The sequence below is a fragment of the Ascaphus truei genome, chromosome 11 (genome assembly GCF_040206685.1).
Source record: "Ascaphus truei isolate aAscTru1 chromosome 11, aAscTru1.hap1, whole genome shotgun sequence".
NCBI lineage: Eukaryota > Metazoa > Chordata > Amphibia > Anura > Ascaphidae > Ascaphus > Ascaphus truei.
This window is the reverse complement of record NC_134493.1, coordinates 12,184,045-12,208,250: the sequence shown is the minus strand read 5'-3', so window position 1 is coordinate 12,208,250 and position 24,206 is coordinate 12,184,045. Positions and strand designations below refer to the sequence as shown.

The 24,206-nt window shown below is 44.2% G+C and overlaps 1 protein-coding gene across 2 annotated transcripts in view; it reads left to right on the top strand.

The window, feature by feature from the left end:
• The window catches only part of GSG1L (GSG1 like), a 65,999-nt gene extending 45,504 nt beyond the window's left edge, over positions 1-20,495 (top strand). For both annotated transcript variants that reach the window (XM_075565276.1, XM_075565277.1), the window contains 3 exons: positions 26-178; positions 15,072-15,183; positions 19,445-20,495. In XM_075565276.1, coding sequence (XP_075421391.1) covers positions 26-178; positions 15,072-15,183; positions 19,445-19,745 — 566 coding nt within the window. In that variant the 3' untranslated portion in view covers positions 19,746-20,495. The remainder of the gene's footprint in view (positions 1-25; positions 179-15,071; positions 15,184-19,444) is intronic.
• Positions 20,496-24,206: the final 3,711 nt, after the last annotated feature.

Sequence of the window (24,206 nt, the reverse complement as noted above, 5' to 3'; positions counted from 1 at the left end):
TGTTTGTTGCTTTTCTATGTTCCAGGTGTCCTATGGCTATCCATGGTGTCTGAAGTGTTGTTCATTTTGCTGTTAGTCGTTGGATTCAGTCTTATGTGCCTAGAACTTTTTCAGTCAAGTAACGTCGTAGATGGTCTCAAGCTAAACGCATTTGCTGCTGTCTTCACTGTGCTTTCAGGTAACATAAGCCTTTCTTTGTAAACGCGTAAACAGTACTTTGAATGATTTGTAGAAAAAGCAACAATATAACACAACAGAACTGGTTTCCAATGTCTTGCTCTCATGGTCTAGTTTTGTCTGATTTAAGTGATTTTACTGCTTTAAAACATGTGGTATGAAGTTTGTTTTTGTTGACATTATTACATGATTATTTTAATTTGTGTAGAAATATATATTCCCAGACAAATTAAAGATATTTTGATTGAGTGGTGGAAACTCCCCTTTTCTACAATATTGATCCTTAGACCCAGATATACTGTAACATGGTGTTAACCTGAGTTAACAAAGTGTGTGGGAAGGGGAAGGAGGGGGAAAGTGTGTGGGAAGGGGGAGGAGGGGGAAAGTGTGTGGGAAGGGGGAGGAGGGGGAAAGTGTGTGGGAAGGGGGAGGAGGGGGAAAGTGTGTGGGAAGGGGGAGGAGGGGAAAGTGTGTGGGAAGGGGGATGAGGGGGAAAGTTTGTGGGAAGGGGGAGGAGGGGGAATGTGTGTGGGAAGGGGGAGGAGGGGGAAAGTGTGTGGGAAGGGGGAGGAGGAGAAAGTGTGTGGGAAGGGGGAGGAGGGGGAAAGTGTGTGGGAAGGGGGAGGAGGGGGAATGTGTGTGGGAAGGGGGAGGAGGGGGAAAGTGTGTGGGAAGGGGGAGGACGGAGAAAGTGTGTGGGAAGGGGGAGGAGGGGGAAAGTGTGTGGGAAAGGGGAGGAGGGGGAAAGTGTGTGGGAAAGGGGAGGAGGGGGAATTGTGTGGGAAGGGGGAGAGGGGGAAAATGTGTGGAAAGGGGGAGAGGGGTAATGTATGTGGGAAATTGAGGGGGAAGTATCTGTGGAGTAGGGAAAGTGTGTGGAAAGGGGGAGGAGGGGGAAATTGTGTGGGAAGGGGGAGGAGGGGAAAGTGTGTGGGGAGGGGGAAAGTGTGTGGGAAGTGGGAGAGGGGAAAGTGTGTGGGAAGGGGGAAAATGTGTGGGAAGGGGGAGAGGGGTAAAGTATGTGGGAAATGGAGGAAGGAAAGTGTGTTGGAAGGGGAGGGAGAAGTATCTGGGAAGGGGGGAAAGTATGTGGGAAGCGGGAAGGGGGAAAGTATGTGAGAAGGGAATGAGAGGGGAAAGTATGTGGGAAGGGGGGAACGTATGTGGGAAGGGGGGAGGTAGGGAATGTGTGTGGGACAGGGGTAAGTATGAAGGAAGGTGGTAGGGGGGAAACTGTGTGACAAGGGGGGGAATGTGTGGGAAGGGTGGAGGGGGGAAAGTGTGTGAGATGGTAGGTGAGGGAAAGTGTGTGGGGGAGGGGGAATTGTGTGTGCGGGGAGGGGGAAAGTGTGTGAGGGGGAGATGGAAAGCATGTGGGGGAACGGGAAAGTGTTTTGTGGGGAAGCAGGGAGAAGGAAAGTATGTGGGAGGAGGGTGAATGTATGTGGGGGGAGAGGGGATAGTATGTGGGAAGGGGAGGAGGGGAAATTAGTGGGAATGGGAGGTGGGGGAAGTATATGGGAAGGGGGATGTGGGAAAGTATGTGGGAAGGGGGAGGGGGGCTGTATGTGAAAACAGATGTGGGAAGTATGTGGGAAGGGGGAGGGGGGAGTATGTGGGATGGGAGATATGGGAAAGTATGTGGGAAGGGGGATGGAGGGAATGTGTGTGGCAAAGTATGTTTGAAGGTGGGAGGAGGTAAAGTGTGTGGCAAGGGGGGAAATTTGTAGGAAGGGTGGAGGGGTGGAAGTGTATCAGATGGGGAGGGTGAATTTTTGTGGGGGGAGGTGGAGAAGGGAAAGAATGCGGGAAGGGGAGGGGGAAAGAATGTGGGGAGGGGGAAAGAATGTGGGAAGGGGAGGAGGAGGAAAGAATGTGGGAAGGGGAGGGGGAAGTATGTGGGAAGGGGAGGAGGGGGAAGTATGTGGGAAGGGGAGGGGAGAAAGTATGTGGGAAGGGGAGGGGAGAAAGTATGTGGGAAGGGGAGGAGGGGGAAGTATGTGGGAAGGGGAGGAGGGGAAAGTATGTAGGAAGGGGAGGAGGGGGAAGTATGTGGGAAGGGGAGGAGGGGGAAGTATGTGGGAAGGGGAGGGGAGAAAGTATGTGAGAAGTGGAGGGGAGAAAGTATGTGGGAAGAGAAACCTTTGGTTTCGAAATGCGTTGGAAAGGACTTTTTATGCGCTATTCAGTTTGAATGAATTCATCCTGCCACGGCTGGTCTATTCTCCTCAACTGGTGAGGAAACCGTGACGCGAGCTGCGGTGTCGCCACTGAGTGACATCAGAGATCCGGAAGCGGAGGATCAGAGGGCTGCGAGTGTGCAACGAGCCACCGTGAGAGACTAACCCACACAGCGGTTATCATCCTCATCCATAACGAGTCTGCTGGGACTTCCATCCCCAATAGTGGGACCATCTAGGATCCACCAAATTCGGTGTTGGACTGAAAGACCCAGAGGCTGGAAGCTGCTTAAACAACAAACGATATCCTGGTTGGAGATCCGGTTGGCGCATGGGTAACATTAACCCCTGACATGCTGGTTTTTTTCTCCCTTGATGTACGCATAATACTTACCTGTACTGTTTGATTGGAATAATATTTTTTTTAATGCACTATGAGCGTTGTGTGCTGTGTTTTTGTGTTTTCTGTCTTGCTTTTAGGGGGTGTTTTGAGCCACCCCTGGCTCCCCCATCAGTGTCCATAAGGTCACGTAATTATTTTAATTTCATCATCACCTTATTATCACCCCACATATGTGATTTGATTGTAGTTGCGCACTTTATTTCACTCTATTTCACGTTTTCTCTTGAGCTACTGCACCGACACACTTTATTCGAGCAAATACCCAGTATGTACCTGGCAGATACCTGGAATGCGCCGCTCCTCACCTCTGACAAGCCCCGTTGCATTTGCCTTCCCAGCCTGGGTTCATGCCTGGCTGATGGGCGGCTGATCTGTTAAATGATAATGATTAGGATTTAATAGGCTGCAATGCTTCGCGTGTCTACCAGATGGCATAAATTCATGAATTGTAATGCAGTATATATATATATATACTGTGCAGTATTGCAGCCAGCGGGAATAAAATGCTTCAATCCCTGCTTGGAAAATAACTCAATGCACTCGGGCAGAAAACAGTCACAAACCTCAATACACCCGGGTATACCCGAATTCGTGGGACTAGCCAAGCTCGAATAAAGTGTGTCGCCAGTGTACAGAGGGACCTGTCAGCCGCGGTCGCCAAGTGTGTGTCTATGGAGAAGGCAAAGGCAGCGGTTGCTGTCATGGATAAAAAAAACAGAGCGAGTCTGACAAAATGATTGCTGACTGGAAGCATTACTATGAGGTCTCTCAGAGAGATGTTCATAATCTCACTACAGAGCAGGAAGTCTCCCTGTCCAGGGTTGATCTATGGCTGGAGGGGATCCGAGTGGCAGGAACAGCAGGGAGCGTGGTCCGGTTCACAAGCAGAGGTCGAAGGCTGGCGGCAGATAGCGTGGTCGGGGTCACAAGCAAAGGTCAGCAACACGGAGACAGGAACAGGACTGGGACTCAGGAACAGGACTGGGACTGAGGAACAGGACTGGGGAACAGGGCAACAGCAAATAGCAACAGTAGTAAAAGCTGCCGCAGCAGAAAATACAGGAACCTAACAGGTGCTGTAGGAACCAGTATAAACAGGCAAGGGAGGAACAGGTGTCATGGGGACCAGGTTATTTAATCCTTTTTTACCAGGATCATTCATTGAGCAAAACAAGGTAATGAAATAAATTGTAGTTTATTCTGCATACATTTGCTTACACACAATGATACACAAAATACAGACAAAAAGACACACTTACTTTGAGACTGGGGTCGAAAACCAGACTTTCCTAGGTGCTGGGAACTCTATGGGAGAGTTTTACCCTGACCGGGACTTTGCCCGGAATCTCCTGGAACCCAAATCGGCAGAAAATTCCATACCCCGCCACTACCTTCTCTTCTTAGAACTTGGTCCCTCTTGACCGCAAGTTAGTCCAAATCTCCTGGAACCCAAATCGGCATAAAATCCCAGCCGTGAACGTTATGTACGACTCTGAGAACTTGGGCGCAAAATGCTGGACTTAGACTCTGGCGGGCAGGCTTTTCAGGCTCAAAGTCAAAGCCGGTTGCTCTGGTATACTAACAGAAGCAACTTTGAAAAGCCCGTCCGCGCTCTTACTACCAGAGACTGCGAATCTGATTGGCTCATCGATTCTTATAGTATTTTCAGTTTCATTCACAAAACTGAGCAGCTAATCAACGCGTGGGAACTTTCCCAAGCAGCCAATCAGAGCCAAGCCGGCTAATCGGGATATCTGAAATAGCCAAGAGACATGTGCAAGCCTGCCACCTCTCTCCCTCCCGATCTCAATGCCACCCGCTGGGAGGACTGCCATTGATCTCCAGACCTGGCACTCTGCCTTTCCCCGCTGACCAAAAACTATTCCCTCCTCTGGCTGCTTTGAACTCCGATGTTCAGCAGACTTACAGGCGCCTATTGGTTAGCTCAGGCAGCCTGTTTGGCCATCGGTTCCGAATGTAAAAAGCACATTACATTGCATTAAAGTATATTTTAATACCCTTCTGAGTCTCTGTGTACAGGAGACAGAAAAGGAAGCCTGTTGTAGTTTTATTTCTATCTGCCTTATTCCCCACATACTTTCCCTTGGACTCAGTTTGGACTCTGAGTCCCCCCTCCACCTTATATGTGGTTTGGGCACCCAAAAACCCTACGCTGGTTGTGGCTCACCTTGGCACTAGCTGGGGTCCCCCCCTTAACCTAGGGATTCCCTTAGCTACAGGAATACGTGTTTATCCCTGTGCCTCATTCTCCTTTCTGGGTGTGCTGAAGCAGGGTATCCCAGTGGGGAGCCGCGCTAGCGTTTTCACGGGGAAGTATTGCCAGGACAATGTGCCTACATGTATCCGAGAATCCGGCATGATTCCCGGGTACAATTATGGGGGAATCGACAACTCCGGACCCCAACCTCCTAGGCACATTCTGTCAACGGTTCGTCCACAAACCCCCCCTGGAAACTCATACCCTAGCAATTCCTGCTTGCTGGCATACCCAGAAAGGGAAAAACACAAAAAACGCTTTTCATACATACAGTATAACACAGTGATACAATGTTACTGGGTCCAAGAGCTGACTCTCTGGGATCCTTATACACAAATTAGGGGTAACCAAAACGGGCTTGACCTTTATTAGAGAGTCTGTTTACCCCTTCCCGTCACAACAGGAAAGAGAGGTTTATATAGGTCTAGCTGGAGGCATGGGACAGGTTTCAGAGTCTGGAAGCAAGAGCAGCAGCAGTCCCGGTGGATGTTCATGGGTACTTCAGGCTAGAACCTGAAATTACTTCCCCCTCCCACGAGCGTTCTCTGGACGATCTTTCCTAATCTTGTCCGTACATCTCTGGTGGAAAGCGATGACCAGTCGTTGAGCATGTACGAAGCTTTTTTTGTTCCCATGACCTCTGCTCTGGGCCAATTTAATGGTTGGAACCTTTAATCGTAATTTTTTTGTTGAAAGCCAGACCGTATCCCCAACGTGAAACTGTGGGGAGGGTCTGCGGTGTTGGTTTGCTGCTTTTTTGTACCATACTTGAGCCTCACAAAGTGACTCTGACGTCTCGCAGAGTCTCAAGTTTCTCCGTAATTGCTGGAATGGGACCCGAAGATGGAATAAACGTAGGATGAAATCCCAAATTTGAGAACAATGGGATCTTCTGTGTCGATAAATGATGTGAGTTGTTTAGTTCCCGATAGTAAACATAATCCGAGCAAGCTCAGAACCCCAAAACCCAACACATCATATATCTATATATATACACCCCCTGGACCCTCCCTTACCTCCGGTTGTGTGCGGGAGGTACTGCGGGGGTGGTGGAGTGGCGAGTGGATCGCCGGAGGCTCTGGTGGTTCCCCTTGCAGGGCGCCGCCATGTTGATTATGGTTTCGCATGCGCAGTACAGTGGCGCCTGTGCAGAGTGTGCCTGGCAGCCAACAGGAGGGGGAAACACTCCATGTGGAACTACAGTTCCCAGCAGCACTTGGGACTTCTGATCACATGCTGCAACGCGGCCAATCACACGGCCTGGTTTCCCTGCTCAGGGGATTGATACTTTTGGCACGCTGCGAGCCATGGCAGTCAGAAGAGGGACTGCAAAGGAGCAGATAGTGTCCAGGGAGAAGTGCTCCTCTGGACTAGGCCAGACCTTGTCCCTCTAGGCCCCATTTAGGCCCCGACTCCCTATAGATTGTGATTGCTATAGGGAAAGCCCATAGTCTGGGACCTTTCCCCAGTAGTTCATTCTAGTCAGGTACAGCACTGGTGGGATGCCACGTGGTGACAAGGATCCTGCCAGCTACACGGTGATATTATCCACGCTGGAATTCACCCCACGCGGAGGTGGACACAACGTTGGATCAGACGGATTCCCTTTTGTTATTCTGCTATACCCGGGTGCAGGAGCCCCGGGCAGGTATCTAACCAGTACACAAACACTCCACGGGATAGCGCTATCTCCAACACATTTGGGTGGGCCTTGACGTTGGGACATGGACATCAGGGAATTGGTGCCTGGCACCCAAGGTACTTTGGGACATTCACTGTGATATCAGTTGGGAGATATATGTCTTACTGTGGGGTACAGAGTATCTATGTTATTGCGTTTAAAAAGGTTATTGGTATAATCTGTGTGTTACCATTATTTGTTCCTGCACGGGGTTATCCCACTTAGTTAGGATCCCGTACAGGTGGAGGCGCTGTCACTGTAAGAATTGTTTGAGGATACACCCCAGGTTCCCATCAGCAGAGGCTCAGATCTCCTGTTAGCCTGACAGGTATTGCACCACACCTGGTAATACATATAGATTCCCCACACCTGGTCCCTATCTGCGATTGGGGGGGTAGGGGGGGAAACTGTGTTACAATATATATATATATATATATATATATATGCAAGAGAAAAAGAGAGGACCCCGCATCCACAAGACATGTAAACACAACTAAATACCGACACTGGAAAATTTCAAACTACAGTGAGTTGTCGGTGGTGCTATAAGGGCAGTATAATAGATAGTGAGAGAGAAAAAAGGCCCTAAATAAAGCACTCTAGTATATGTGTCAGTACAAATCACATAAGGTTTATTAATGTATTGTCACAGAACAAAAATGGTTAAAACAAAGCACAGAAATGTTTAAAATACAGCATGGATCCCCTGTACATTACAAGGCTAAACAATTCCCTCAAAGAAAATGCCCAAGATACACTCAGATAGTATTCTGAAACACCTGACAAAATAAACCTGGTGTGACACCCAACAGACTAAATAGTCACAGCTAAGGCTATGTAATAATCTGCAAAGATCAAAGTCACAGCTAAGGCTATGTAATAATCTGCAAAGAAGTCTAATATGCCTGCTGGCCCCTGCAATATGGAGTTTGTCTGAAGCGACAATGAGTGGCAGGTAAGTGACAGCAGAGATACACAGATTAAAGCCTAAGAATACATGTTAGCCTATAGCTAGAGATAGTGATACATCACCTATGGTCAGGTACAGTGTGGTCGGTGCATTCAGGGTGGAACAAGGAGGGATGTTAGAGCATGGTAATGTGACCCAAAGGGGGGACAAACCAGGGGATCCTGCCTGCTGGACCTGCTCCTACGCGTTTCGGCACACAGCCTTCTACTGGGAAGGCACACAGTAGAAGGCTGTGTGCCGAAACGCGTAGGAGCAGGTCCAGCAGGCAGGATCCCCTGGTTTGTCCCCCCTTTGGGTCACATTACCATGCTCTAACATCCCTCCTTGTTCCACCCTGAATGCACCGACCACACTGTACCTGACCATAGGTGATGTATCACTATCTCTAGCTATAGGCTAACATGTATTCTTAGGCTTTAATCTGTGTATCTCTGCTGTCACTTACCTGCCACTCATTGTCGCTTCAGACAAACTCCATATTGCAGGGGCCAGCAGGCATATTAGACTTCTTTGCAGATTATTACATAGCCTTAGCTGTGACTTTGATCTTTGCAGATTATTACATAGCCTTAGCTGTGACTATTTAGTCTGTTGGGTGTCACACCAGGTTTATTTTGTCAGGTGTTTCAGAATACTATCTGAGTGTATCTTGGGCATTTTCTTTGAGGGAATTGTTTAGCCTTGTAATGTACAGGGGATCCATGCTGTATTTTAAACATTTCTGTGCTTTGTTTTAACCATTTTTGTTCTGTGACAATACATTAATAAACCTTATGTGATTTGTACTGACACATATACTAGAGTGCTTTATTTAGGGCCTTTTTTCTCTCTCACTATATATATATATATATATATATATATATATATACTATAATTTTAAGTTGGATTCCGTCTGTTTGTATGTCCGAAGCATCGAAATCTCTGAAACGGCACTGTAAGGAATCCGCTCCTGGCTTTGATTCTAGCCTTGCAGACCTCTGCAGTTACAAAGGCTTCCTCTGGCAATCAATAGCACATGTGCTGCCTCTCATTGCAGCTTCTGCCCTGTGCTCCATCATTGGAGGAATGCTCACACACCCAACCCTCTGATTGGATCTCCGCCCTTTATATGTTGGGCTTTGGCTCTGAATCAGAGCCGAGCATAATCCTTCTCTGGACGTTACTGTCTCTGCCACAAGCCATCTGCCTTGCCTCCTTGTGTACTAACCTCTCTAGTTCTTATCTCTAGTTCCTGAGTATCCAGAGGCCTGCAGCTAGTTCCACGCAGAAGCCTGTTCCTGACTCCTGTGCTGAAGCGTTGTTTAGCCAGCACTGGCTCCTGCTACCTGCTGCATTCTCCCCTGGTAGAGATTACCCTTCGTTTCCTGCGGCCTGCTGCTATTCTCCACGCAAAATGTGCTAAAGCGTTGGTTTCCCCGACGCTGCCCCGCGGTGTACTTCGGTCAGCCTGCTGTCTCCCCCTGCTGACACCGGCGTCATGGACCGAGCCTGCTCCTCACGCAGAGGCTACTCCCACGCTCACGCTCCTAAGCTGAAGCGGGGAACTCCTGACTACCTGTTGCCGAACTCCTGCTTGAATAACGACGATGCTGCCTTCTCCAATCCTGACCCTGCTATGTACGACTATGAACTGCGCACTCCAGATCAGTCTGCGCGGACTAAGGTCGATGATTATATAACCCCACCGCGGTCCGGTCCCAGTTTGTGGCGAGCACAATCATAACAGGCACCAAGTAGCACAACAAAACGTTCACTGTACATTCTGCTGCGGACTTGTAGGTCAACGCAACTATTTTGAGCTTCCAATGTGACACCTCCCAAATTATGGACATTCTAAGTTTCTCTCAGCTGTCCAGCAAATCTGTTACAGCAGGAGCAGGGGTTGGGGTGCGTGGCTACTAAGGGAGGGGGCGTGTCCTTGCCTGGATCGGGGCTGTGTGTGTCTCTGTGTCTCTATGTGTGTGTGATGTGAGATGTGTGGGGGGGGCAGATGTGCCAGCTAGCGGGGATGAGATGTGCCAGCAGGGGGGTGGGAGATGTACCAGCGGGGCAGGGGGCATGTGCCGGCAGTGGGGGGAGATGTACCAACGGTGGGGGGGCTGGGAGATCCATGCTTCAAATTCTCATCTATGTACTCCCGCATAGCCTTCGTCTCTGGCTATGAAAGGGGGTACATGCGCCCACGAGGTGGAATAGCTCCTTTGAGCAAGTCGACTGGACAGTCGAATGCCCGATGAGGTGGTAACATCTCGGCTTGCTTGTTGAAAACATCTCCAAAATCCTGGTAGGCGAGAGCAAGTCCACCGGGAAGAGACACGGATACCAGCAGTGAGTCATAGCTGGAGCAAAGTATAGACAAGCAAGTCCCATGACATCGCTGGCACCAGGCGGTCACTTGTCCCGTTAACCAGTCGATTGTAGGGTCACTTGTCCCGTTAACCAGTCGATTGTAGGTTTGTGGGAATGCAACCAAGGGAGACCTAATACTATAAGTGGGTGAGTTGATTACCATGAAAGAGAGGTTCTCCTTATGAAGAACTCCGATTAGATTTGTGGGTGATGGTACCAGGTACTAGGGGTCTTCCATCGATCGCCACAATCTCTAACGGAATCTCCAATGAGCGAAGTGGAATTGTGTGCTGCTTGTCCAACGATAGATCTAGGAAATTATCGGCTACTCCGGGAATCCATGAAGGCCTGAATGGAGACTGGGGCAGAAGCCCATGAGAAGGAAACCGGCAGAAGAATCCGGGAAGACACAGAGGGAGCAGGGTTGGTAGAAATGTCCAGTGAATGCTCCCCCAACTTCACTGGGCATTGGCGTTTTCCTGATCCCTCAAAAATCGGGCAGTCACAGATCCAGTGGCTCTGGGACCCCCAATACAGGCACAAGCCCGTGGTATGCCTCCTGCTTCTCTCCTGTTCAGACAGTCTGGTGTTACCTAGCTGAAAAGACTCATCATCCGGAGGAGGCAGAGAAATTAAGTTTGAGGCTAATCGAGTCGTCGGACTCTTATCAGCATGGCACTTCTTGGACAGGCATTCCTGCATTCTGTGATCGATCCATACGCAGAGAGAAATCAACTCCTCAAGGTCCTTAGAGATGTCCTGGCAGGTCAACTCATCTTTTAGGGGTTCCGATAGTCCCTGCCAAAAGGCTGCTACTAGGGCTTCCTTATTCCAGACGGTTTTGGCCATGAAACTCAATGGCGTACTGGCGTACTGTGTGAGTTCCCTGGTGGATACGCAGGAGTGAAGCTGAAGCTGAAGGTACACGTCCTGGAATGTCAAACACCAATTTGAAAGTACGGATGAGGCAGGGGAGTCACTGACCAGGGGCAAATCCCTCTCCTAGAGCGTGGAGGCCCAGGCCAGAGCCTCGTCAGTGAGAAGAGAAATGATGTAGACCACCCAGGCTCAGAACGTGGTGAACATGGATGGTTGTAATTCAAATTGGATAGAGCATTGATTAAGAAATTCCCTGCATTCCATAGGGTCCCCACCATACCGTAGAGGAGTCAGGATCCAAGGTTCTCTGATTGCTGGGGATAACGAAAGTGTTATAATAGCTGCATCTGCAGCCTTCAAGTCTGGCTCATGTGTGCCTATGTGGGTGACTAAGTCCTAGACCACATCACACATCCGTGCCAGTTGCTGTACGTGTAGGGCGAGGAGTTGCTCAATATCCCCCAAGTACTGTACTTACAGGGTAATGGCTCATCCTACCTCAGCGGGGTCCATATTTGGGCTGAGTAAAATGTAACGATGCTCGTCTACCCCGAGGGGGGTGAAGACGCCGCACAGCCGCAATGAATGGAAGAAGGCTGATAAGTGACTGAAAAAAGCTTTTATTCACACAAAGTGCAAGCGGATCCTCTTGACGCGTTTCAGCCTATGGGGCCTTTGTCAAAAGAGTGATCCGCTTGCATTAAAACCATCCAGTTATAGGGTGTTTTTAATTGCTACACCTGTTCGTATTTCCCAATCGAATCGTATCGTATCGTATCGTCTCAAGCAGGATGCGGACCTGCAGTACTGAGGTAGGAAGGTGAAAGAACCGACTTGAGACGAGGGACAGAGTCCTTATAGAGTAGTGCGTCGTAGGCCGAAGGTCAGGGCTGGTAGCAGAGTTGCGTAGTCTGTGTGGATGCAGAGGTTGAGGCAGGCTGAAGACAAGGATGGTCGAGGTACGTGAGCTGGGTCTGGTAACGTGGAAGACAATAGGTCCTTTTAAAGGAAGTTGCCAGAGACAAAGATGGACAATTCAGCCACAGAGGGGAAGCAAGAGCAAAATCCTGAACCAGAACCTGAAAACCCGGAAAGGATTTTGCCAAACCTAATACTTTGATCATGCAATCATCGTTTGTTTCAAGACATTTAATAGCTGCTTTTTCTTTACGATTTAGATTTGAATGATTGATTTTTAATTCTTTTGTTGATTTTTCTAAATCTGCAATAACCAATTCTGTGAAGGTTTCGATAAAATTACCTCTCACAGATCTTGGATAAAAAGCAGAGGGTCTTTTCAAAGGTGTTAATGGACAAGAATTAGTTCTTTCATTTCTAGGGGTCACCCTATTTTCTTGGAGGTCTATCCTGCTTACTGTATCATTGCTGAAATATTTCTTTCATGTTATTTTGTGCACAAATGTATGTACATCAATATACAAATTAAACATTTTAGGGCCACAGGTAGGTGGCTGTGAGTACATGTTTACTAATATTAAAGATATTATTAATAGCTAATGACAGTTTTGTTCTTGCTCTGGTCTTTTTCTTTTTCTCTTTCCTCCTCTTTTCCCTTTTCCTTCTCCCTGTAATTATAGTGTTGTGGTTTTCTATCGAACTGTCCTTCCTTTCTTTCGGAAAAGGATCCGCCCTATCCAGACGTCGGTCCAAAAAATAATACTTCCTCCTACCCTTAAAGCCTTGTGCCTTCTGATTAGGTCTAGAGTGTTCTATTTCCTAATTCCTTCTATGTTGATAAGAATTATCTCTGTTCCTAAAATAGCCACCATTCCATTTTTCTTGGGTAGCTCTAGACTTCGATCTTTCCCATTGTCTCAATTGTCATCACAGGGCCTATTGTGACATTTTCTTTTGTTATAAGGCATTACATTACGCCCCATATGTCTACCTCTACTATCATTAGGGTACCTGGTGGAAAGATCTCTAAATGGCTTATTAGATCTTCCATATTATCCTCCTCTATCGCTAGAATGCCCAGTTGAATAATCCCTAACTCGTGTCCTATCATAATCACCTTACGTCTCGTTTGTAATATCCAAGTGTTTTCTTCAAGGGCCTATTGGGCTTCCAATTACGTTGTTTGTTATTTTCATAATCATTTTTGTCTCTAAAACTAATTCTGCTTAATATATATTGTCTTTTTCTCTGCTTTTTCAATTTTATTCTTGAATTTCTGTTCTAAAGTTTTGAATTAATTTAGATTTTTAAATGGTTCCAACTGCTCCTTTAGCCTCAAAATCTCCCCATCCAATTCCTCAATGGACTCCCTCCTACAGTATGTTGAATGAGGAGTGTGATACGCTCAAAGGAGCAGTTGTCTAATATCCTCTTCCACTAGAGGAGAAATACTTTGTTACCCACATCCAAAGTGGATGATTTCAAAGTACGCAGCCCTCTCGGGATCTGTTTTTGTTCAATGTATTTCTCAAATGTGACAGTATCGCATCAGTGTTTCCTTTCAGTTAATAATAATCTCTCTTAATGAGAAAAATGGTGTGTCTAAATCATCTACATCTACATCAAAGTGACTAATGTCATTTAAATTAGTGACAGTGGTTCAGTGAATATTTCGGCTACATTGAAACTTCTTAAGTGCTCTATTATCAAATAAAGGAAAACTCATGCTATTATCAAATAAAGGAAAACTCATCAAATAAAGGAAAACTCATGATATTATCAAATAAAGGAAAACTCAAGCAGCAAGGGTAAGAAAGAGAAAAGCAAGCAAAGAAAAAGGAAATGCAATAACTCTGCACTAATTCTAAACAGCAATGAAAAGTGCAACTCTATTATAATCCCGAAAGATAATGATGCAAGAGACCAGTCCATCCTCCAAGGAGCAGAATCCCTAACAAGGGAAGGCAGCCTAGAGAGCGCTGTAAGGGTCTTCTCTCAAAACCAAAACACACAAAGTACTCAGCAGTAAAGAAGTCCTCCTTGGCGCCAAACAACTTCTCTAAAAGGATTAGGACAATCCCTGATAGTAGCTGTCCTTAGTGCTATAATATAAATTAGCAGCTGTTGCTGCTTCTTAGATGTAGCTGTAGAATAAACACAGAAAAGCACACACAGCGTAGTAACGCTCAAACACCTTCAAATCTAATAGTTCTTAATAGAAATTACTTACACTAAAAATAATGTTGGTTGGGACTTCTTTGTTGCTGAGCAGTTTGTGTGTTTTGGTTTTGAGAGAAGACCCTTACACCGCTCTCTAGGTTGCCTTCCCTTGTTAGGGATTCTGCTCTTTGGCGGATGGACTGGTCTCTTGAATCATTATCTTTCAGTGTTATAATAAGTTAGCACCGTTCATTGTTGTTTAGAATTAGCGCAGAGTGATTGCATTTCCTTTTTCTTTGCTTCTATAATATCTTGTTTAACTACAGATCTTATGTGCATATTATATACTGAAAATTACCTGAATGTTACAATGTTTAAACATAATTGCCCTTTGCATATTCTGTGATTGTTAGTGCTGATGTGGCAGTAGCTGTAGTCCTATCTGTTTCTAGCAATAGGAGTCTTCTTACAGTTGACTAACAACTTTACATATGAAAAAATATGAATATTTAAGAAGGACGATTGATGTGGCACAGATTACAGTAACTTTCATGAAATCAATTTTTTTTAAATATCTTATCTGAATTAAAAACTTCTAGGCTTCCAAGGGTGTTATTCTTTAAACTGTAATATTGCCTATTGGGGTAATATTGCACAGGATCCCTCATCAATGTCCCATGGTCCCCCAATGTCGGGGGTTCCCAAGTAGTTTGTAGTTATATTTATGGTCATACAAATATGAACGCCAGGGCTACAAACCTAGCCAAGGGGTCACAAATAGAAACTCCATCAACACCTGACATTCTGGCTTTCTATTTGCCGCCAGAGTGAGCTTTGACCCTGTGGCCATTTTGTGTTTGATGGGCAAAAATTGTGCCCTGTACTGGAGCTGCTGGAACTGGGGGGAGGAGAAGGGGTTCCCTCAACATCGGGAGGCCATGGAGCAGTTGCAGGAACCCCCTGGTTCAGGTAAAGAAAAAAAGAAAATATTGCTTATATGTTCTTTAAAGTATTAATTTTACTTTGAATGCTGAAATTAGTATTTGTTTCCTAAAATATATGTTCATTTTCCTCAGGTCTTTTAGGTATGGTGGCTCACATGATGTACACACAAGTCCTACAAGTAACTGTGAGTTTAGGTCCGGAAGATTGGAGACCACATTCATGGGATTATGGCTGGTCTTTCTGGTAGGTTGGACTGGAGTAATAATAAGAACATCTTTTAACTTTTCTGAGGAGAAAGAATGATAAAACTATCACTTGTTAGAATCAGCTGCTGTACATCAAGTCTTCTTTTTTTTAAAGGGAATATGATCTTTATAGTACCAATTTTTTAAGATCAACTTTCTGACAATGGTATTTCTTGTCTCAATAGCATTATAAAGACCCCATAAGTTAGTGCACGTCACTTTTCTTTTTCTATATAAACTTATGTACCTCAATGGAACTAAAATGAAAAATATACAACGTTGATTGATGGGATACTTGATATTGGTTCCTAGATCAGTTAGACAGGGATTCAAATCTAATTGTGTTAGATACGGGTCACATTATAGAAAACCGTGTGTGTGTGTGTGTGTGTGTGTGTGTGTGTAGCAGACAATAATATACTGTAATATACTGTAAACTGGACTTAAAGAGTAAATGTCATTATAACGTGTGAAGTTACCCATAGGACCTGGAGAGAAAGAATATACTGTAGCTTCCAAATACCTGATTAAAAAAATACTTGATTTACAGACAAAATGTCTAGGTAGATTTTATTTACTGAATTTTTTTTTATCTGCAACCAGATGCCTTTTTCTGAAACTCAATATCAAATATGAGTGGAATGAAAGAAATATTTTGCGATTATATGATCGTACATAATTGTTTTTCAATTTGGTATGATACTATGTATACTGTATGTGTACACATATCTCTATATGTATTTGTGTATACAGATGCAGCGGCCATTATTCGAACAAATCACAGCGCCGTTTGTGTGCGCTGCTGTACTCCACGCGGCATTAACGCCCTAATCACCCAAGGCACACGTTTATCGCGGTTGCGTTGTTTGAATTTCATGGATTGTGTGCAATTAAATGCAATGAAATGAATGAATTGTAATGTGTACAGTACTGTGCTACTGTGTCACTTTCAGGTGTTTAAAAGCCAGAACATTAAAATGCCATTTTCTGTACTCGCTTGCACTCGCGTTTTAAGGCGGTACAGTTGGAAGAAATCCCGCGCCATTACATGGGTATTCCAAGGTATAGACCGTGTGTTCGAATAACGTCCGCTGCATCTGCATATGTATTTTTATAAAATGTAAGCATTAGGGTTACCAAGTGACATTAGTAAATTTTGGGGGCAATAGGGTGCTTCAAGTTTTTTTTGCATGGATGCACTGCTGGTCCTTTTAGGAGGGTGACAACAACTGTAGTTGTCACTTGACAAGGCCAGGACCCAACACAAAATCACTTGTCACCAACATAGGTTTGTAGTAGACAATGTGTTAGTGTTTATTGAGGGAATTAGGGATTACTAAAATCTCACCTAGATTACTGTGTTTAGTTCTGGAGACCATATCTCCAAAAGGACATCGATAAATACATGCTGTGCAAAGAATGGCTACTAGAATGGTGCATGTCCACACCATAAAAATGATCAGGAAAGACTGTAGTATCTAGATATTGTGACAAAGTACCTTCTTGCTCTGTACCTTTTGTCCAGGGATCAGCACTTTCACACAGCCTTCCAGGTACAGGAGACAGTCTTCTGACACAGAGGTGAAAAGCTTTGGCCTGTTTATTTTGCCATACAAATGCTACAGCAGATAACAGGAGTAAATCAAACAAACAAAACAAAAGTCTTTGCTTTTCCTCAGCATAACACAGCTTTTCAGCACACACTTCTCGAGAGTAAAACAGCCCTGTCTTGTTCTGTTCAGAGCAGCCTTTTAATCATCTCCCTGCTCAATCAGCTGCTGCAGTCCTGTGAAAGTTGGGAGAGCTAGAAGTCCCGGTCTGGATTCCCTTCGGTAAATCTCCAAACCGTGGAGTGGAACAGAAACCCCGCACTAATTGAGGGCCGTAATATCCCCCTTTCACTACCGTTCCCTCATATCTGTCACAATATGTACAGCTTGGAGGAGAGATTTTTTTTATATAACAAAGTGCAGCAGGAAAGCATATTTTAGAGAAGAAGTAGTACTAAAACAAGAGAGGTGATATAGAGCTGAAGGATTACAGGCTCAGGTGAAATGTGAGGAAGACTTAACGTAGAGCGTGGTACATTCATGGAATAGCCACAACATAGGTGGTTAAGGCTAATACAGTAAGGGGATTCACAAATGCTTGGGATAGACAAAAGGATATCCAAAATATAAGAGAAAGACGTGGATCAGATGGGGCGGAGGTTTTACAGAAGATAGGAAAAGGGGCAGACTAGGTGGGTCACTTGGTTCTTTCTGTCATTCTGTGGTTCTAGCCACAACATGAAAGAATGGTAAAGGAAAGACCAAAACACTGATTCAAGTGCACATCTCTAGAAATTGTATCTACTCTTCTAAAAATGTACGGAGTGAAACCATGCAGCTGGAAGAGGATATTATCCGAGTTTGTAAGATGTTCTACATGTTCAACATTACAGTACAGACCTACTAAAAATTTGACTAACAAATACAGTTAATGTAAATATGTCGGTCTGGAAACAAACCTTTTTTGGTAGGTTATTTTTCAAAATCAAAAGTCCTCGTGATGATGTGCAGGTCAAAACCTCCCAAGATTATTGAGTTGGGTATTTATTGATATACATTACTGTTAATGAAGAACTTGTGTACAAGAGGAGATAACGCAAACTAAAACGTTTATGCCTTCTTACAATAGGAATATATTAAATTTGCAAGGAACATTTTAGTTTGCTTTATGTATGTCATGAAGGCTGGCAAGCCAGCAGTCCTTTGGATGTACCCTGTGCATCATGGCACTCTTTTTTAGGGGGTAAATAGCGATCTGCATGTAAGGGGAGGACCCTCTCCTGTCTACTGATAAGGTTGCAGGTGTCCAGTATTGAACCGGACTGTCCTGTATTTGGACACTCTGTCCAGTAAAAAATGAGAGGTAGTAGTGGACATGTATGTGTATACCGGTGTTACCTCTCTGGCCATAGTGACCTGACCAGCTTTGGGGGGGCCGCATGATTTCCCAGAGTAGGGAGAGAGCAGGGCTGTTGCTAGGGGGCTGGGCAGCTTCCTCCATCCTGATTGCTTGCTGCTGGGTAATGCAGCCAATCTGGAGGAAGTGTCAGGAGCCTGGGGGTGGGGCTAAGGAGGAGGAAACAGCATGGAGCGGAAAGAGGTGTGTGTTGAGTGCGTCACACCTTTCATCATTGTGCCCAGTATTTTTGGAGAAGCCACCTGGCAACTCTATCTACAGATGAAGCTAGACTTACTGTCCATCTGACTGCGGAGAGAAATGCGGACACCCGCAGCCAAAACACAAGGACAGCAAGTTTTGCAGCCCAGAAGGATTAACACTGCGGGGGTCCATGCTTTTTAATGGGACCTCACAGCGTCAATCCTTTGCTTGATGGGCCATCCTGAAGGGAGAGAATATTGCAGCAATTTTCAGAAGAGCTGCCCCGTCTTGTGCTTTTTATTATTTTTGAACATAGGTTTCAAGCAGGGGGTCTCCGTAGCTGAACCCCATTAATTTCAGCTCCGGGGACACCCTGCTTCCGGAGACACAGACTTCCATAGGGGGTGCCAGTATCTCTCTGCAGTTTCATTGTCGCAGGCACGTGGGCTATGACCGTGACATTTAAACCCTCTGCTCAAACCTGTGCATAAAGATAATATTACAGAGCGTGAGAATTGCTTTAAGAGCTGCTCAGAAAAGCACGGAATAAGACTACGTCGCTCGCTCACTCTGCACAGGTACAGGCTGGTGGCTGGTCCGGTAGGATTAACGCTGCATTCAGAAACATGGACATTTGCAGCGTTAAGCCTTCTGGACAGCTTAGTGTCCTCGGGCCGCCAGATCTGTAGCCGCCCTGGCACAGTGCAAATCACGGCACCGAGGACAGTAAGTCTGGCTACATCTGTATGTCACCTAAACAGTTTAACCCACCACTCGCACAGATCCAAAAAATGGAGTTGGTCAGAAACGTATATTCAGGAGCATAGAGATAGTATTAGTCTCTGTCATGCAATTGTGTTTTTCTACATCAGTATGTCACCTGAATGTCAAATTCCTGTTATTGCTCAGGACCGATCACATGATCATGAACTGGCTTCGGCCAGGGAGGTGGCAGGCCCCCCCCTTCCCCCCGCAATGAAGTGGGCTGTATAACATTTTACAATGTAGTTATTAGTGCTATTATGGCAAATGTTTGAGTCATGTCTGCTGACCTCAGTAACTTTTTATTTTACCTTGATACATTGCATTTGTTTTTTTTGTTTCCACAGTCTTGCCTGGTGTTCCTTCATCTGCTGCATGGCAGCTTCCGTGACTACTTTGAACTCTTACACTAAAACGGTCATTGAGTTTGGACACAAGCATAAGATTTTTGAGCAAAATTTGCAAGAGGAGCAGACATTCATAGATCACAATGCAACAAAGTACTTAACGGAACAACCAGTTCAGTCTGTTTCTAGCTCACTGGAGAGTGGTGAAGATCCTCCTAGTAAAATGAGAAAATCTGCATTATCATCAGCATCAGTAGACCTTGGAGAAATCCCAGAGACACTTGGAGAAGATCAGTGTTAAATACAAAGGCCTCAAATTGCTCAGTGGACATTTGTAGTACCAATTTTCCATGTGACATATGGCCATATTTACTAAGCAGTGTTATGCTATAAGCACTTTCCGGTACTGGAAGACACCTTACAGCCAGTCAAGTCTATGGGCTGTCCCGTGCCTTCCAGCATTGGAAGTTGTGTAACGGCAGAGGGCTGCTTAGTAAATATGGGTAAATATAGTAAATATTATACTGTAATTAAGAAAAATACAAATAAAGGCAGAAAAACTGCCTGTAATAAGCAAGAATCTAAAAATTGCTCAAGTTTGAGGATGTTCAAATCAATACTTGTTACACTTTGATGACAAAATATTATTATATTATATACATACAATGTTTTCACCATACATATCATTTCTAATGATTGAGGCACTTGTTAATGATTTTAGTAATATTTAGTGATGAGGGGAGTAACTTATTCTTTACCAAAGGATTTGTACTTGCACAGAACAGCATTTTAGCAGAAGTACTATAGTACAAATTTTGTTTGTAGTTCAAAGCACATTCTTAGTTTTTTTTATTCTCCCTAATATGTTCAATGTGCAAAAAGTAGGAAAATGATGTGTAATGAAGGTATATTATACATACAGATGTGACCTAAGTTAATACCCATATTCTTGCTGTAACACTTCCAGCAACTTGTACCAGTAAGTGTGTGTATACATATTTTTTTCAATGTATCATTTGTTTCAATACGAATAAAAACAATTTTAGAGAAAGGACACAACATTTAAAAAAATGCATGCATTCATTTGTGCCTTTGGCATACAGTATGTTCCCACATGGAAACAATGTAGCTAGGTTTTTTTCAATTGAAATGATCTGTCTCGTCTCAGTATCATCACACAATAGGTGTTATTCATTAAACATGCCCTAATTGGCACTATCGCTATTTTGTAGCTTACTACCTAAACTAGAACTAAGGGCACAGTGCTTCTTGTACTGAAACATGGCTCAAACTCTTGATACATCTTTCTCTCTATAAAGTTACTCTATCTTTAGTGTATACAACAAAAAATAAAAGCAACATCCATTTTTCCTGTTGTATAGTATACAGTACTTTTGGTCACACCAAATAGCACATCTTTTGACACAAATATATATGTGGTGGGTGTTGGGTTCAGAACTCGCAGGGATTGTGTGTGTTTGAATATCTTTAGGAAATATCAGGAGGGATATTATATTATATTGATGATTTCTTAAAGATGTAATCCAAGCCGTTTATCTGTTTTTTGGTTTTTTTAAATACAGGATTGAAGTAGGGGGTCTCCAGAGCTGAACCCCATCCATTTCAGCTTAGGGAACACCCTGCTTCTGGAGGTACTTACCTCCATAATGGGTGCTGGTAGCCACTACAGGTTTCACATTATTGCTGCTTCTCAAAGCTCCCGGGCACTGCGGGCCAATAAGAAGCCGTTACGTCATCGGGTGCAGCTTCCTATAGGCCCATGTGACAGAGGGCTTTAAATTGCAGGGGATACCGGCAAGTAAGTATCTCTGGAAGCAGGGGGTCGTCAGAGCCCCCCAAAAAACTGCTTCAAACCTGTATTAAATAAATACATTAAAATATATTGGCTAGAATTGCTCCTTTAAAATGTGTGTTGCTAAATGTTACTTGTTGGAATATGTAGTTGGCAAGATTTCCCTCCCCTTTCTCTAAGTCTAACATTGTTGCTATACAGCAGGCCTGCACAACTCCATGACTGAGTCACTAATTGCGCTAGCTGTGCTGAAGTAGGGATATCCTGAAAACCTGGCCTGTTTGTTGCCCTCGAGGACTGGAGTTGTGCAGGCCTGCTATACAGTATGTCTCCCTTTCCAAGGCCCGACTACAATCCCTCTGTGTTTAATTTTCTTGGCAATATTTTGTCTTTGAATATAAACAGTGAGCTAGCTATTGGTTTTGGTGACTTCAATTCCAAATGGCTTGAGCCTAAAAACAACAAAATATGTACACAACTCAAATCACTACATTTAACCCAATTATATTCTCAACCTACTCGATCAAATCTAAAATCTTGTAACCTCTCACTGATGGGTTGCGTAATCCTCAAGTCCCAACAGAAACAACATCTCTGGTATCTTATCTGACATTTGCAGTGATCATGCAATACTGTAATGTGTATGTCAAATAAAACTATTACAATCTAGCCCTAACGTTCTCTTGACTGCAACGTTTAGACATTTTAATCTTCAACAATTTCTTGGTGACATTACCAACTGCCCTTAATTCAGAATCCATTTAATACCAGACCCTGGTTTTGCACTTGACTATTTCCAGTCAGAATATGTAAAACTTTGTGTGATATCCATGCGCCACTGCACAGACTTCATAGAAACAGTATCCTTGGAAGCTGGAAGTGACATAATTTCCCCTTACGGAATGATTAGTAATCTGTTTTTCTTTTCAGGGACGGCCCTGTCAGTCTCACCAAGTCTAATTTATTCAACCTTTTCTCTTTAGCTGTAGTAAAAAAAAAAAAAAATCAGATTATTTCCTGGTTTCGGTGGAATTTTTACACCACTTTAGGCAAGAATTTTGGATTGGTTTCAGAATTACCTGATCTAAGTGGATTACTATAAACAGCGCCATGTCGGACAGGTTCTGAATCTCATTCTATTCTCAATGTTATAGCGATCAAAAAGCAATTGTTAATGCGAGGATTCTTAACCATACTGTATGTCTTTGATTGGTTCAAATGGTTCATCCATTAAATCTAGTACTAGATTTAGAAACCAGAACTGCAAGAAAGGTTTAATTTGTGGTCTGATGTTTCTGTTGGCTTGTAGGTATCTAATAATTAATTATTTGCTAGAGGTTTTTTAAATAGAACTCCTAATGACAAATTGTGCACCTTTAATGTACTCACAGCTAAACCTTTGTCAAAACCAGCAAAGTAGAGAGTGATGCAGCGCACCGCGATCCAAATGAAGAACAGGTCTGGCCAAAAATATCTAATCTTTATTGAAGTGTCATAAAATCAAGGGATGCAACCCTTCTACGCGTTTCGTGCATAGCACTTTATCAAGAAGTGCTTCTACACGATATACAGAGCGTTTATTTAGCAATGGCCGCCAAATCTCGCGATATCTGTGACGTCACGTTTGTGTCATAACCAATCAAAAACTCACTAGTCTCGCGCATGCGCATCGCGGCTCTGAACGGGGGCTGGTTACTCCCCCCGTTCAGAGCCGCGATGCGCATGCGCGAGACTAGTGAGTTTTTGATTGGTTATGACACAAACGTGACGTCACAGATATCGCGAGATTTGGCGGCCATTGCTACATAAACGCTCTGTATATCGTGTAGAAGCACTTCTTGATAAAGTGCTATGCACGAAACGCGTAGAAGGGTTGCATCCCTTGATTTTATGACACTTCAATAAAGATTAGATATTTTTGGCCAGACCTGTTCTTCATTTGGATCGCGGTGCGCTGCATCACTCTCTACTTTGCTGGACTACATTCTCTACAGCAGCACGCGATGGAGGGGAGACTCTGGTGAAAGCAGTGGTACAGTGAGTACTCAGGGCCAACCCAATGAGGTGGAGGAGGCTGTCTTTGGACTACCTACCCCCACCTTCAGGGTATCTGGTGCCCCAACCTTTGAATACTCAAATGCATGCATTGATAATAATCAATATCCAGATTGTACTCCCCTCTTTCCTGTGTATAGGACACTATTGAGCACCTTACATCACCCTAACTTTGTCAAAACCAGACTGGAGGAATGACAGGATATCTGCTATAGTCGACCTTTTATCTGTTCAGTTCTACAACCTGTAAAAAACGTATTCCAAACCCTGTATTAGCTTTCTGATGTAGAGTTTTTCCTAGCTCTTAATAAGTGACCCCTTACTTTCTTTCGGAGGTTTTTCATCGACTAGGATATGCCTCTCAATTTCATAACACCCACTTCTGGAACACTTTACCCGATTCTCTCAAAACCGCCTCCGGTCTTTTAAGGTTTCTGCTGCTTCCTACTTTAAACATGTTTGTAACTGTAACTTGTAAGGTTGTCTACTTATTATTTTGTACCTAGAACATACTTGAAATCAAGGAGCCAACTATCAATGTATTTTTTCCTGGTAAATTATTTTTATTAAAAAAATAATTATTAATAACCAGTGGCCTCTATCTTTCATCTTCCCATTTCTTATAGGCACACTGCCAATAATACAAGACGTGTCACATCCATACACACAAGGGCGCACAACACACCTTTTCCCATAGTTTAATACGATCCCATTTAAAGTATAAAAAAGTTAAATCCGTGTATTTTTGTAAAGTCTAGAGAAATACATATGTACTGTAGAATATGTACTTTATGAAAGATACAAAAATATAAAAAATGAGAAAAGATTTGTTGTCTTCCAAAAACCTGGTGAATAACAGAGGTTGTTGTATTCAATATACATTTTGGAATGTGT